At 36.3% G+C, this 16,245-nt stretch overlaps 1 protein-coding gene and 1 pseudogene across 2 annotated transcripts; both read left to right on the top strand.

Moving 5' to 3' along the window:
• Nucleotides 1-1,422: 1,422 nt before the first annotated feature.
• Nucleotides 1,423-9,617, top strand: LOC121328010 (A-kinase anchor protein 17A-like). 2 transcript variants are annotated; one of them, XM_041272430.1, is made up of 5 exons: nt 1,423-1,661; nt 2,666-3,446; nt 4,272-4,420; nt 4,842-5,082; nt 8,004-9,617. In XM_041272430.1, exons 2-5 carry the CDS (start codon nt 2,688-2,690, stop codon nt 8,763-8,765), a joined length of 1,911 nt encoding a protein of 636 aa, XP_041128364.1. In that variant the 5' UTR covers nt 1,423-1,661; nt 2,666-2,687; the 3' UTR covers nt 8,766-9,617. The 2 variants fall into 2 exon arrangements, with proteins under 2 accessions (XP_041128364.1, XP_041128363.1); XM_041272429.1 differs by having other exon boundaries at nt 2,663-3,446.
• Nucleotides 8,997-15,970, top strand: LOC121327522 (annotated as a pseudogene).
• The last annotated feature ends 275 nt before the right edge of the window (nt 15,971-16,245 follow it).

Here is a 16,245-nt window from a genome sequence, read left to right as displayed (position 1 = left end):
GGCAGGTCTAACTGTTCAAGAACATTGACTTGGCCAATACACCCCTTTTCACTAATGTTCAGTTCTGACTAAATAGCAGCAACGGCAGTGGCTCTGCTTCATTAAATACAACATCAGTGTGCTGAATTTTTACTGCTTGTTGCTACCGAAGGCTTCATATGTCCTTGCAGTCTTTCAAACCCATTAAAAATCCTAAATGGAACCTTTCAAAAGAGCTTCATGTTGTGGAGCTCCATGAGCTACAGCACACATGACTCAAGAGCCATCGGTTGGACAGCAGTGCTGTATATTACTGTATTTCACTGTGAGAAAACGTCTGAAGACTGCCCACAGGTAGCTAATAAATGGGACATTTTTAAATCCATGTGGTTCTTAGATACAATGTTGCTGTTGTTTGTAACTCAAGTGTTTAAATGGACATTACAGTAATATTCACATTTTGTTTTGTATGAGACTTTACACACATGCGTAATACGGAGTCAACCAACTGCACAATACATCCTGTTTCTGTACTTCTTTTTTTACTCAGACGCCACCTGCTGTTGACTTTGCAGAAGAACATTACATCTGAAAGAATTCAGCATCCTACCATTAAGGATCTAGCTGTCACCTGTTGGCTGAATGAAGAAACAATAACGGTCCTCCTGGGCATATTAACATTACCCTAAATTAGCTTAATAAACTGTAGGAACAGAGGAACATACAGATATTTTTTTAAAAGAGAAAATACATATATTGCGTAAACATCAAAAGATTGTTTTTAAACGTATCTACGCCTTGAATGTTCTTTTATGTGTGGCTGTTGAAAACAAAGAAAAAGTGAAAATCGATTAGAAATCTACTTACACGGTACTTTTGAGGGATAATATTCTACCGCAAAACGGGGGGGCTTTACATTGTTTAAGGTGTCCAGTTAGTGCATTTTGAGCGGTAAATGCCTGATACAATTACCAGTTCGTATATTTTTAATAAACTTAAAGACGTTCACTCCAAGTTACTAAGCAGTTTAATAAACGTGTCCCATGTGTTAGCATCATTCGTTTAAAGCTAATCTGAATCTATCAAAAACTAAAGACAATCACTAATAAACTAATCTTTAACTTGCAAAGAGGTTATTTTGCTGAAATACAAAACTCCCGTCTAAAGGCACAGTGGAACAAGAGTCATGTGCAATACGTTTGTTTAGCTTCATGAAACTGCAGGCTAACATTACCTGAATACCATATAACATGTTAATTAAGGACTGCTGTTTATAGTAATATAAAATGTATACATTAGTAATTACGTATTGGTGTTGTTTCATTGAATATAAATGACAAGTAATGTCACCGTTGTTAACCGAGCTCTTTACTGTAGAGCACCCCCTGAAAAAAGTGAGCCCTGATTGGCCCATGTGATCTCTCCTTTTGTTCAGCACAACAGGAAACGTCACTCGATAACTTTGCTTGTACGTTTTGATTCAACAACAAACGAGTTTCTTTATTAAGAAAACAGTTGAGAATAAACTTGTAGCGGCTCGGAAAATGAGAAGCACCTTGTACAGCTAAAAATATCGATTGATGATCGTCTTCCAAGCGCTGCTTGTTGTTCGTGTGCGTTGGCAGAGCTCGACTTAGTTTGTGCCTGTGAAGTCCTCATACGGTTTTATTTTCAGTGTTGAGGTAAGGTGAATTTACTTTTTCAGTGACTGGGTTATTATTATTATTATTATTATTATTATTATTATTATTATTATTATTATTATTATTATGAATACAAACGAAAACGAGCAGTTCGTGATACATATATTAAACGACCTTTAAAAGTTTCAGTAATATAGTCTTTGTTGTGAGTACAGCACAAAAGAAAAGAGATAAGCATTTTTGGATGTTTTGTAAATATGATCTATGTACACTTGCACAGGACTGTAGTATACCGGTAATATGAACTAGGTCAGTAGTTCCTTCGTCTTTGTATGCCCGTTTCAAACACGAACAATAGCATTGTAAAAGAGGATATGACCAAACAACTGGATACTATACCAATGGGCAATCTACGCACTTTAATGGAAGGTGTTACTATGGTGATCAGTAGTGTTAGACTACATCCGGGGGATTGTAGTCGTAGTGGCAGAAGAAGCAGGAAAGGAGCAGGTCTGTTTAGAGCAGATAGTGGAAAGGTTTTAGGAGGAAGGATTATTTTGTACCTGCAGCAGAAACATGCTTTAGAAGTTTAGAGAATGTTTACAAACTGGAAAGCCAACAAGCTCTGGTGAAGTTGAGTGCACGCCTTGATAAAGCAATAAAAGTAGTCAGCAAGGTGTGTTCAGGTGAGGATTAAGGTCTATTGCAGACCTGAAGGGGAAAGGTTTAATGGTGCTTTTTATGAACATTAAAATTCACAAATAAAAAAAATAGGCCCACTCCTCATAAGATCATTAATCCTGCAGTTATTTCGAAGCCATCTTGACATTGGTACACTCAAAATTAGTTATGAAAACAGAACGATTGCAACATAGATAATATTTCCTGCTGTAGTTTTCACAATAAAAGTCAGACGAAATACTACAGCAGTTAGAGAAGCAAAAAAATAAGTACAGTAAATGGATTGTATTGTTATATAACGTGCCTTACCTTTACATTATGTTTTATCTTATCTGTATTTGTTTTTGTTTTCTCCCAAGTAGGTCACAGCTCCATGTTGGCAGGATGACTACCATAATAGTTCATGATACTACTGAAGCTGTTAAACTGTGTCCATCTCAAGGTTTGTACCTAAAACCCATTGCGAAGATGACAGTGAGTGTAGCCCTCCCCCAGCTCAAACTGCCAGGGAAATCTATTTCCAACTGGGAAGTGATGGAAAGACTTAAAGCAATGGTGCATCCTGACCAGTTCTCTGTCCTTCGCATCTCAAAGAGCACCATGGAGTTCATTAGGTTTGACGGGGAAGTTGAAAACAAGGGCATAGTAAAAAAGTTTTTATCAAAGCTAGATGGCAAGACGATAAAGCTCAGTGGTTTCAGTGACATATTAAAAGTCAGAGCAGCTGAGTATAAAATGGAGTTCCCTACCCAACATGACTGGGACGTTTTCTTTCGTGATGCCAAAGACATGAATGAGACTCTCCCTGGTGAGAGGCCAGACACCATTCATTTGGAAGGACTGCCGTGTAAGTGGTTTGCCTCGAAAGACTCTAACTCTGAAAAGCCCTGCGAGTCCGTCCTGAAAACGGTGTTTGAAACATTTGGAAAGATCCGCAATGTGGACATTCCAATGCTCGACCCATACAGAGAGGATATGATGGACAAGAATTTTCACACCTTTAGCTTTGGGGGTCACTTGAACTTTGAGGGTTATGTGCAGTATCAAGAGTACATAGGGTTTGTTAAGGCGATGGATGCGCTGAGGGGAATGAAGTTGATGTTCAGCGGAGAAGATGGAAAGGCAGTAGCATGTAACATTAAGGTAAGAAGGCTATATAATTCAAAAGAGTAAAAAGCTGTTTGATAATAAAACTAAAATTCAATCAAAAAAATAAAGCACTAGATAACCCATGTTGTTTTCAATCAAACATACCAAATTCATTGCTGCATTGACTCACAAAATGGGACAGAGCACAGCATCTTACTTGTATATCATTTCTTACATGTTTCATCATATTATGTTTGTACTGTATAATTATCTATTGTTATTTCTATTGAGATCATTATATGTCATGCAGTGTATTGCTGATTGTGGGGAAGCATGTTAGTGTTGCACTGGCAGTATTGGTTGCTGAAATTATATATGGTGGATTAAACTGGACTTCCTGGTGAGCTAAAATATTCAGGTGGTGAACATTACTGCAGTGTATTTTTGATTTTGCAGGATTAAATGGAATGGAACAATAATGCAGAGGTAGCACTTTTAATATCACCTCTTTTTACTACTGTAACTTAGCATTTCATTAAAAAGCAGAGGTGCAAACCTTTTTTTAAGGAGGATTAAAATTTGAGTTTTAAATTTAATTTAGAGATGGATGATTTGAAAGAAAATGGAACCTAGAATACAATTGGCTTGAGTCTGTGCTGTTTAGTTAATGAGATATAGCAAATCATTTACTGACAAAAAGGCCTCCAGCTTTTAATGAGACTGGTGAATAAATTGGCTTTTTATTATTCATCACCACTTTATGAGAAAAAAACAAACAAACAGCAGTGGACTTTTGAGTATATCATAGCTGCTGTTTAGGGAATTTAGGATTTAAGTCCTTCAATAAGTTAATTAAATACTTGCTATGGTTTGTTTTAGGTCTTGTTTGATACCACCAAGCATCTGAGTGAAACTGCAATCCGAAAACGACAGCTTGAGAGGCAGAAGCTTCAAGAACTTGAACGTCGGCGAGAAGAACACAAACGCAAGGAGAAAGAGGAAGAGAAGAGACTGAAGGAAGAAGAAAGGTAACAGCATGGGGATTGAAGCAATAATAACAACATTTGTAATAGTAGTGATGATGATAATATGCAGTATATAGGCTTCATCTACTAGAGTATGAACCACAGTTGAGTATCCTAGTCAAAGAATAGCAAATATGCCATGTACAGAAAACGTTAGGTTACAGATGTAACCCTGGTTCCCTGAAAGAGAAGACAACCATCAATGATACTTTTGGGATAATGCCTGCCTTTGGCAGGAATTTCTGAGCATTTTATATCAAAGCTGCCGATAGGCAAATATCTCAAAAGTGTTGTTGGTGGTTGTCTTCAAATTGAAAGGGAACTGATGGTGCAGAAAAGATTTTGGTTGATCATGCAAAAAAAGTGATTTAACCCTTGGTAAGAAAAAAAAGTGATGCCATTGCCTAAGGTGTTCTTTTTTAAGGAAGCAGAAGGAGCAGGAAGAAGAGGAAAAGGAGAGAAAGCGGGAGGAGAAGCTGCACAAGAGGGAGCAGAAACAGAGAGAGCGAGAGGAGAAGAAGAACATGAAGAAGATTAAAAAGATGCAAGCAGAGGAGCAGAAAAAACTGCACCAAAAGATTGTCTTTGAAGAAAGAAAACTTCTGCTGGCCAAGAGAAACCTGGAGTCTATCAGGCTGATCGCAGAGTTACTTAGCAGAGCAAAGGTAATGTCTGGACTCAGATTAAGAGATCACCAGCTAGTGCTTAGAACTAAAATTGAGTACATTATATGCCTAGGCTTTCAGTGCTTTTGGATGGAAGCACTGATGACATGTACCTATCCTATACTGCAGTGCTGTATTCAGTTTACCTAAAAGTAACCTCATTTTGTAGTAAGTGCAAAAGTTTGGACAAATTTAATTTCCCTTGCACTTATTCATCTGTTCTACACTATATTATGTTCAACTGTTACTGAGTAATTAGATATTGATAATATCAATATTTGTTTTTTTCAAAGTGGTAATCAATATTAATAAAATGAATAATATTTTCTCAAAGGGTGCAAAGATTTCATTTAGCAGAAATGATCTTTAGCATTTGTACAAATACCCTAAAGATGATTAAAAATATAAAAAATAATTCAAGGCCAGCTCTCGTATCTTAGCCTCCTAATTGAAGGCTGTGAGAATTCTCTGGTAACCCAGTGATCTTTCTCATTCTAAACATTTCAAATGTTTAACCCTAATGACTCTGGGTTTCCTGCAAAGAGGTTTGGTTTTTTTTGGATCCCACTTGGCATTTTTTAAATATTTGAATACATATTTTAGTTCCCTTTCAAACTATAGTCAAACACACTCAATGTCACTTTGGTTAATATCACACCCTGCTTATTTAAAAAAAAAAACAAGTCTGCCGTGATGAATGGGAAGCAAATAGATTAATATACTTACATCTGTTACTGCTTTTATTTGCATTCAGATGCGTATGATTTGTATGTAGCTTAAACTAATGTATGATAACATGTCAGAAAAAGTAGTTAGTCAGTTATAAACTCAAGCCAGAAATTTCAGTATTAATGAAAATTTGGTTGGTATCTTATTAAACTGAAAGCACGTTATCCTTGCACTGTACTGTGAGCAAGTATATTTGACACAATAAATAAATAAGTACACAAACAATGCTGTAACATTATACAATTCTGTGACATAAATAAATGATCACAGATGGACTTTGAATAACAGTATCCTGAACAGCTAACATCAAGAACTATAGACATATTTAATTTAGGCTATCGGTATTACTGTACTTTAAATAATTTTGTAACCGGGTGGTGGTCCAAGCTTACACCCACCCTTAGTCATGTTTTCACCTCAGGAACACAGAGGTTTTTGGAACGCAGGAAACAGCAACTCGGTAATGTTTACAGACATAAATATGTATTGTGATACTGGATACTTCACACAAATGACAACTGATGCTCACAGACTAACACATTGTACATAAAATGACTGACACTCACAAGATCACAAATGAACAAATGCATGAAAAGATGAATTATTCAATAAACAGTTACACCTGGAATTATTTTATACACATATAAACTATATTATTTAACATCCATTCCATTCATACTTTCTACAATAAACATTCATATATATTTTTAATTTAAATGTTTACACGTTTTTGTTTAACCTGCATGAATACTGTCTTTGTTTACAAATAGTCGATCGATAAACTATTCCATTATCCTGTGTTTGCTTCTTCTTATTATCATTGTCATTATTATTCTCTCGTCCCTAACTCTTACGAGTAATAACTAAACATTAGCATTACCCCTTCTCTTAGAAGATTACATATGTAAAGCTACTGCAACTTCATTAAGGTAAGTGACCTAATCTAAATAAAGCAATATACAGTTGTTTATCAAATACACTTGCTCTGTCTCCAATACTAGAATAACAGTAAAGAAATAAGCACAATAACAGGCATTTAAATATTATAGTTAGGGTCTCACCTTCACAAATGTGTTTATGTGAAGACAACAAAGTAAAAAACTGATAACAGAAAATGACTTAGGCTACAGTACAAAATAGAAGTAATTAGGTTTAAATATACTATTGTGTACCTGCGCATAAGCACAGTGCCTATTAAAATAATTAAGGTGTGTAGTTTGTTTAATAAAGGATCACATGTAAAGTTATTGTCAAAAAAGTGCATTTTGTTATTTTTTAAAACAAGATTCTGTAAATTTTTCTCATTCTTCAACTAAAAACATTTCTCCTTCAACAAATGCCTTTATTATTTCTTTCTTTCTTTCTTTATTTCTTAGCAGATGCCCTTACCTAGGGTGACTTACAGTTGTATACAAAAATACATATCAAGAATTACGGTACAATTAACAGCAAGATATCAAATACAGTGACTTCAGTCCTAATAAGAGCAAATACAAATGACAGTACGATTTGATATACAAGTATCGAAATGAAATTATGAATTACTTTAAGTATTTTTTTTTTTTACCAATCTCACAGCAGTAAACACAAGCTTTATTGAACAAGGTAGTCTGCATTTAGTTTTTAGAGTGCACCCTACCAGATGTGATTCCATCAAAAATATCTCGTTCACCATGAGCAGTTTGAAATACGCTGTTTGTTTAGCTAAGATTTGGAAAGCTTCCCTTTGAACTAAGTGTATTGAAATAATTGTTTAATTTCTTCTTTGAACAAATGAGAACATGCAGTAATTCGATTTTTTTTACCAAAAGTTTTTCTAAGTGTATTTCAAATTTGCACCAACTCATTTTGACCCGTACAGCATAGTATAGATAGCCTTCCATAGTAACATAATCTTCTGCTTGGGACACCTGCTGGGGAATAGATGTATTGCAGGTATAATTCTCAAATTTCCGCTTTCTAGATACATAGCACCATTTATTGTGCAAAACACATAATGGTAGCAAATGCTGCCGGAAGATTTTGCGTCACTGCAGCTGGAACAATTCGTTCCCTCTATAGAGATCCTGGGAACATGAAGGCCCCCAGATTCTTGGCTTTGTTAGACTTTCTTTGTAATTCCTTATTCCAAGCCCTTCTCCTGTTTGCTAGTGTTTACTTGTTTCATTGATTTTCTCCAACCTTTGTTCCAGGCTATGAAACAACAGGAGATGGAGAAGCAGAAAGCAGAAAAGGCAAGGCTCCATCTACTGGAGGAGAAAAGGCAGCAGCAGGAGGCTGCGCTGCGGCGTGTTGAGGAGGAGAAATCTCGGGCTCTGGAGCTTCAAAGGAGAGAGAAAGAGCTCCGGGAGAAACTGCTAGGCAACCTGAAGAAGAACACTGGGGGTAGACCTGAGGACAAGGAGGAACCCAGAGGAGCTCAATGTGTGCAGCTCAGGTCAATAGTAAACATCAGCGGGATTCACTCAGGTTCAGAACAGTCTACACCAGGTCAACACAACAGTCCAGCTGTTCATGACACTAAAGCAAATGGAACATCAGATAGGAGTACAGTAAATGGGAGCGTAGTAAACTACAGGAACACTGTCAGAGCGGATATTTTGAAGTCAAACTCTGCCACCAGGTCACACTCCCATGGTTCCAATGATGGACGCTGGCATAAGAGCAGCTCCAGGAGACATTCCAGCCAGGAGCGGAGTAGACATCAGCACACTAGTAATGAGAGGAGTTGGAGGCCCAGAAAATCCAGCGATGAGAACCGACAGAATCGCAGGGAGAGGAGAGACTCTGGCAACGATGACAGCCGGCACCAGAGGGACAGGAGCCGACATTACAAAGATTCAAGCCGGGAGAGCAGCCAGCATCGCGGACACAGCAGACACAGCTTAAGCAGTGAGAGAAATCGGCAACATAAAAGAAGACCAAGCCGCCACAGAAGTGGAAGCTGGGAATAATGAGCAAGATAAACGAAGAGCATAGCTTTTACTGGAGGGTAGAGGAAGCTGGCATAACAGACATTAAAAGATTAGACTGTTAGAACTATGACTTTTAAGTTAAATAATGAGCCTGTTTAATTTTAGCAGGTTTCCCCTGCTGTTGAACTAAATTGGGAATTGACTTGAGGTATTATGGGTGGCGGAGGAAGAGTCCGGTCTGAAATCTGCACTATAGTATAGACCTTAATAATGTGGGAAAGTAAGAAAATATATATAAAAAAATATATGTGCAAGTGATGGAAATAAATGGATGTTGGTTTTTTATTTTTTTTTATATCTGTGTAAATTGACTATAGCAGTACAAAGACTAATTATATTACAGGTAATATGGATTCTGTGACATTTCCAGCAGTGTAGTTGTATTTGTTGATCAACTAGACCTGTTATCTTTGGGAAAGATAAATAAAAAAAAATGCAATGCAACCACAAGAATTGACTCCCATTTGCTACTGTATTGGCAGTCCTTGGCACGTAGGCACACATATTGTTATGGCAAACCTTTCTGCTTGAAGCACAAATATTGTATTGCATTATGATGCATCATTTAATAGAAGCAAATCCTCAATGCAGCCAGGGGGTACACATAGAAGTATCAGAAAGCTAGAAGTGATGAAGCTGTCAGTAGAGAAAAAAAAAAAAAAAAAACCCTTTACTGTTGTAATGTGTACATGCTGTTTCATGGATCTGAGACTTGAAATCTCATGTTGGATCTTCAGGAGGATGCTGCTAAAGTAGATTTACTCTCGGACCATGACTGCAGTTGTTATTTCAGTAGTATAAAGACCAATTTTTCCGAAACCTTTTTTTTTTATTTATTATCTTTTTTTTTAATTGTTTTTTTTTTTTTTTTTTTTTCAACACACCTTTGCTTTGAGTTTGCAATTCAGGGATCTTTATAATGAAAGCACAAATCTGCTTGCTAGAACCTAACTAACCCATAATCTATTTTATGTCTGAGTTCATCCAGAATGTGCTCCCTAATCTACCAACTGTTGAAAAAGCTCATGAAAAAAAATGTAACAGAGTTCTGAAGTGTTTAATTTGGTCTGTTGCATGTAATACAGTACATGTTGCACCAGTCTACTAGAAATGTACAGTGTAAGAAGAACTCTGTGTTGGAATAAAAATGTGGTAATCTGTTTTAAAAAAAAAAAAAAAAGGTCTCTGTTCACACAGAAATTCTGTATATTTAATTGAACTATCTTTTTTTTTTTTAAGACAAAGGATTTGTCAGTATCATCGCGGTGTCATTGCTGGATGTCACATTGTTCCGATTGCAGCTGAAGCAGCAGCAACTTTTCATTTCAGCATTGCCTATGAAATAAATGCATATTACAAACTGAGGTATAAAAGCAAAGAACCAAAATATCTTCAACATAAGAAAAGGAGACTAGTCAATATATTCCTCCTAATTCTGAAGCACACTCACGTACCTATACCATCTCGCAAATTGCAGAAATATGTGTATGCACTTGTCAACTGATTGTCTTACAAAACCAATTTCATTGGGATGATATGAACCTCTTAACAACATTCACACTGCAATTACTGTAAATATTGTATGCAGCTCTGTAAGGACAGACCAGCTGATTTGTTACATTTATGATAATGGTGTAAGCGTAGTTTTAATTTAAGTGTTTAAAAAGTGGCAGGGTAAACAAGTGTTGGTTCCCTTTAATATTTGTTCCCCCAGGAACAATTATTCATAGAATATTTGTACCCCTAGCACAATGTTTATTATTTATCCTATTTTAATGTAAATTATTTATGTATAACGCTAGTAAATGGGAGCAATTTTTGCAGACTGTTATCATGTATTATTGTAGGTGAGACTGGACCTGTCAGAGGGGACTGGACAGTACAAGTTTAAGGTTAAGGTTAGGGTTAGGGAAAGTGGTCTTAAAATTAAGGTGTTGGGCATCACTTTATACTCACTGTAATTTAGATTTATGTTGCTAGGTTTTACCATTGCCACTTACTTCTATATAGGGTTCAGAGACTTACCTGGACAATGTAGTTTCTAAGTGCATTTTCTGTTCATTAACTTATTCATATGTCTGTATTTAGTTTTTTAAGCAATGCTGTTAATAAATAAATAAATAAATAAATCAGCACTGTACTGCAACACAGAGCTTTCCAGGATATACTGTATCTGACCAGAACAAGTCCAAAGTCTTTATTTCATTCAATACAGTATGACTCACAAACCATCTACCTGTGCTGGCACTACCAGGAGTGCACCCTTTAAAAATATTAGAACAAGTTAATACTCTGACAGGTTGCAATAACAGGCCACAAAGCACTAGATCTGTTTTAGGTGCCTGTGGCACTTTATTCAGGCTCCTTAACACAAAAGAATTCACCAGGAACCTGCCCAATACATAGATACTGTAGGGGCATTCTGCCACTGCAATAGAAACACAGTACTAATAATCCCCCACCTGCTCCCTCATTAGCATACAAGAATACAATTGACAATAATGGGGGACACATACATGGTATATAAACAAATGTACTAACAATATGATGAAAGTGGTAGCAGTATCACATGTATTTAAAACAGATACTGGTTGTTCTGATACATTTAGAACAACACTAACAACATTATTTCATTCCAAAGAAGGGAAGAACCAATATGAAAAAGCATTTGGTGTCAGTTTAGATGACCTCTTCGAAGCCTTGTACAGGTAAAAGAAACCTTTTCCTGATTGGGCATTTCTTTTCTCTGTGCATGAAGAGGTGCTTGCGTTGAGTAATGCTCTTTTCCAACTGTAATGAATCCTCAGGTAGTAGCACCCTTATGAGAACAGGCAGTGTGTGACTTATGAGTATTTCAACCCCGGGTTACTCTGCCATCTCTATGAGAAGTGTATAGTAGTTAGGTGAGGAAAGCTGCACTGGATATTTGTGAAGAACCTTGGGACTTGGGAGCTAAAGTTTAACCATTATTGTATATGAAGTACTATATCGATTGACACTGTCATGCTCAATAATCACTGTTATGTAAGAAATAAAAGGTATATTTAAGTAAAGGATATTTCCCTACACAGTGAGCTTTGTCTAGCGTAGTCACCATACTCGCATAACTACTGCACACTACACATGCAGATGGAACAGTGGGCATGTCATCCAGTAGCATACTGACTGTTCTCCTAAAATGCTTGCCTAAGGATTCGTTATACAGTGAGAGCGCCTGTGAAAATGACTTTTCTGGCAATGTAATCTCGTTTTTCTCAGGCTATCGTGATTGAAAGGTACATGTCAGGTTATATCTCCTCTGTACACTTCAACAACCAGCTGTTACCCAAGCTGTCCAGATGCGTCCTCTATATCAGTGTTCTACTATTTATAGAACGATGTACTCATAATAGTGTGTGTTGTCATGAGTAAAATGAGTATTAAAGTGCAACTATCTTAATGTATTTTTCTTCTTGTTAAGTTTCACTTTGCATCATTTTTCTGTTTCAGTGAACACATCCTTGTGTGTTTTTTGTATTTGGCATTAATAGATCTCTCAGAATCTGTCTCACCACTAGGTACATCTGGTACACTGCCTTTGTTCTAAGTTTGTGGTATTTCTTACTGCTGTGTTTTTAACATCCATTAGGGGCAGAGTGGAGAAGTTTATGGTTACATCTGTTGTACTGTATGTATATTATGACAGCATCTTTCAGGTCACCAAGATTCTTTAAATATCCCCCAGGATATTTTCAATAGTGAAAGCCTGAGATTAAGGTACTTTAAAACGACAGTTTATTTGATGAACGATTACATGTCCTTCCTTTACACAGTTAGCAAAGCCTATTTCCTGACTGATGCTCTTGGGGCAATTCATTTGCTAATTGTGTTGTTTTAGGCACATTCTAATTAAAACTGTTAGGGCGCTACGCCAGCTTTAATAGGTTTACTTCCTGGATTAGCCTTGGGGATATGTCAAATTGAAATGTAAAGCATTATTAAAGATAATTGAAATACTATCAGGTGCCAAGAAGTAATGGTTTAACACACTGACAGGAACTATATATATTTTATTCTTTGAAAGCCAGCTGTACCGCTTGGGAGCTAGTTTTTTGTTTTGAGAGATCCTGCACTGGCCTATGAACAACCTTTTTAGCTATGTTAAAGCCAAGGTCACAGTTAGACTGTAGGAAAGGGTTTAGTGTATTGCATTGCATAGCAGTTTGTTTATTGAATTAATTTCACACCGCTGACCATTGCATGCTACAAAACGGGGGATACCACACTCTACACACTAGGTGGTGCTGGTTTACACCAAGTCTCTGTTATACTGTATGTTAAACAACTGCTGATGTCATTGTGGACATGCCACATCATTCAGAAAATCAACTAGCTACCAAACAGCAAAATCATCTTAAACATGCAAAGCTGCATATTAAGTATGAACATGAGAAGAAATCTATTCGTTGTCAAAACTTCTCATTGATATTTGGTTTAGCGGAATGCAAGGTGCATTCAAATAATGTTCCTTTCTGTAAATGTATGTTCTTATTGCTGTTCCCTTTTCAGAACAGATGAAGAAAAGATTGCAGTCATGAAGCTCATGAACTCGGTTTGGAATATATGCGGTAAAAATGTGGTCACAGCCTTTGACCTCTCCTCTTTTAAAGGCATATACAATCTTGGGGGTAGGTATTTGTATCTACAAGCATTTTGTACCAGTTTGTGTTAAAATATTCTTTATATCTTGGAGTAATAATAATCAGACTTTGCTGTGACTGTGCTTTCAAATAGGAAACCCAGCACTGGAGGTAAAACAGATTTGAGTTGCTACACCCTAAATAAGCCACAGTAAATATGATTGATATAAAGAAATAATATCCATTGCAGGAATCTAATAAGTAAGTATTTCATGTTTACTTTTTAGTTGTCATTTTTTGTCCACAAGGTGTTGCTATAAAATCATAAATACATTAAGTCTCTCTCTCTCTCTCTCTCACACACACACACACACACACACACACACACACACACACACACACAGGTTTAATGTGTCAAGACGGCACCCTGCCGTGGGACGTACAATATAGACATTGTAATGCCTGCACTGTCCCTTTCTACGTACTGGGTTAACTGTAGGGACACGAATGAAATAATACCCAATACTAAGGTCCAGCCCCTGTCCTTTCCTTTTTATCCTTCTTAATAGGTCGGACTTATTATATACCTACCTATATATATATATATATATATATATATATATATATATATATATATATATATATATATATATATATATACAGTACTGTGCAAAAGTTTTAGGCAGGTGTGAAAAAATGCTGTAAAGTAAGAATGCTTTCAAAAATAGACATGTTAATAAATTATATTTATCAATTAACTAAATGCAAAGTGAGTGAACAGAAGAAAAATCTACATCATATCCATATTTAGTGTGACCACCCTTTGCCTTCAAAACAGCATCAGTTCTTCTAAGTACACTTGCACAAAGTCAGGGATTTTGTAGGCATATAGTCAGGTGTATGATTAAACAATTATACTAAACAGGTGCTAATGATGAATTTTCAATGTGATCAATATGTAGGATTTTCAAATTATATATATATAATCTATATATATATATATATATATATATATATATATATTAATTACAGTGAGCGGTTGATTCTTAAAAGCGTACCGATTATGATTACTGTGATGCAGAATTAGTACGTTAGTATGAGAATGAAAAGAGCTTGTTCCCTGCAGTGTAATGGGTTGACCACTAGATGTCACGAGTCCCCACATGTATGCACACCCACGAAAAATCCACAGCTGCTTTTCATTAACGAATTATGGATAATGGTTAATTGGTTAACTGTCTGCATGTTAAAGTTAATGACACCTCGATAAAAAGGGCTTAGCCGACAGCTTTGTGACCTATACACTGTGGCTAATCAATCTCATAGTGAAACCTATAATGGGTGAAGGTGCTATGCAATAGAAGTCTTAGTTCCATCCCTATGATGGCAATGTAAATGTGAGGTTTCAATAAAACGCTGTTGATGAAAACATAAATTATTTATTTTTAAAATATTGTTCTCGTTTTCCCTAACAGACGTTTCAGTTGACACTATAATTATCACATTTGTCTAATGCTTAGTATATTATACTTTGTATTGACAGCACTGGAGTCCGGCTTTTATTTTAATGGAAACATCTATCAGAATCCAAAAAAAAGGGGCAGCTTGTGAAATTTGCAATCCTGGAACCATCTACAGTACAGTACCACTGTGAGATAAGAGAATAAACAATGTGTGCAAATGTTGTTTCAGTCAAAACTCTTATTACTCTTACAAAAGCTTCCTGTGTCCTACTTTGCTTTGCTTGGTAGAGTACTATCGCAGTGATATGAATATTATGGTTTCACGATGATAGTAATCAATGCATATTGATATATTCACTAGTATTTTGGGGAAAAGGTTGACTTGGCATCTATGATCTGGAGTGTTCAATGTATTTATTTTTTAGCTTTAAACTTAAAACAATACTGTAACTGTGAGTGTGGGCAGCACTATTATTTGTGGTCAGGAGCACGGCTGGACTGTTGGTGGTAAAGTCATGCACCAGGCTCCCTTATTTCTCGTGCAGTATGCAACAGAGTGCACCCGGCAATGTAGAGAACTGGTTGTGATTGGATGGGAAATGTTTATACTTTGTATTTAGTGTAAAGGGCAATGTTTTATGATTGGTTGTGCTGTTTTATTTATATCTTTGTATGTCCTTGTAGGGGAGTATAAATATTGGTGTCTGTGGGGTTTAAAAGGTGAGAGCTATCTGTCGCTACTGTAATAAACCAAGAATTTGTGAACTGTATTACGGTCTGGAGTCTTACCGTCACTGTTTGTTACAATATAAATGAGCTACTACAGTTACTAGTTGTTTTTATTATATGTCAAGTGATGCAATTCACTGTGACCTCTTCTGTTCTTTTTGAAGGTTGCAGTGGTGCTGTAGCCAAACAGTGTATGTTTGCATACCCAGAATCCATGGTGACAATCTTCGATCTCCCTAAGGTTGTACAAATGACAAAGGAGCCCTTTGTGTCATCGGATGAGAGGAGAATTTCATTCCATGAAGGCATTCTCACAGGAATTCATGCTGCTAAAGATGTCAGGAGATCAATATCTTATTGCAGGAGAAATTAGTGGAGTGTAAATCTCTGGCTAGTTTCATCAACATAGGTTATCACTTACTGTAAAGTTTTATTGGAACATTACCTATTCAATGTCTTTTTTTCTGCATGAGAGTGATATACCACAGAAGTGAACCTTCATAATGTGTTTAGAAACAGCAGTTATCAGATATGATACGATTGTACAGAAAGAAACATTCAAAATCTCATTGCTTTGTTGAGCTGTGTAAAGACAGATTCATGGGTAAGGCTGTCGTTAGTCATTATTGGTGTCATGCTGACAATATC

This window comes from Polyodon spathula, chromosome 15 (genome assembly GCF_017654505.1).
Source record: "Polyodon spathula isolate WHYD16114869_AA chromosome 15, ASM1765450v1, whole genome shotgun sequence".
NCBI classification, from domain to species: Eukaryota; Metazoa; Chordata; class Actinopteri; order Acipenseriformes; family Polyodontidae; genus Polyodon; species Polyodon spathula.
The sequence above is the reverse complement of the archived record's forward strand: the minus strand, read 5'-3'. Positions and strand labels throughout refer to the sequence as shown.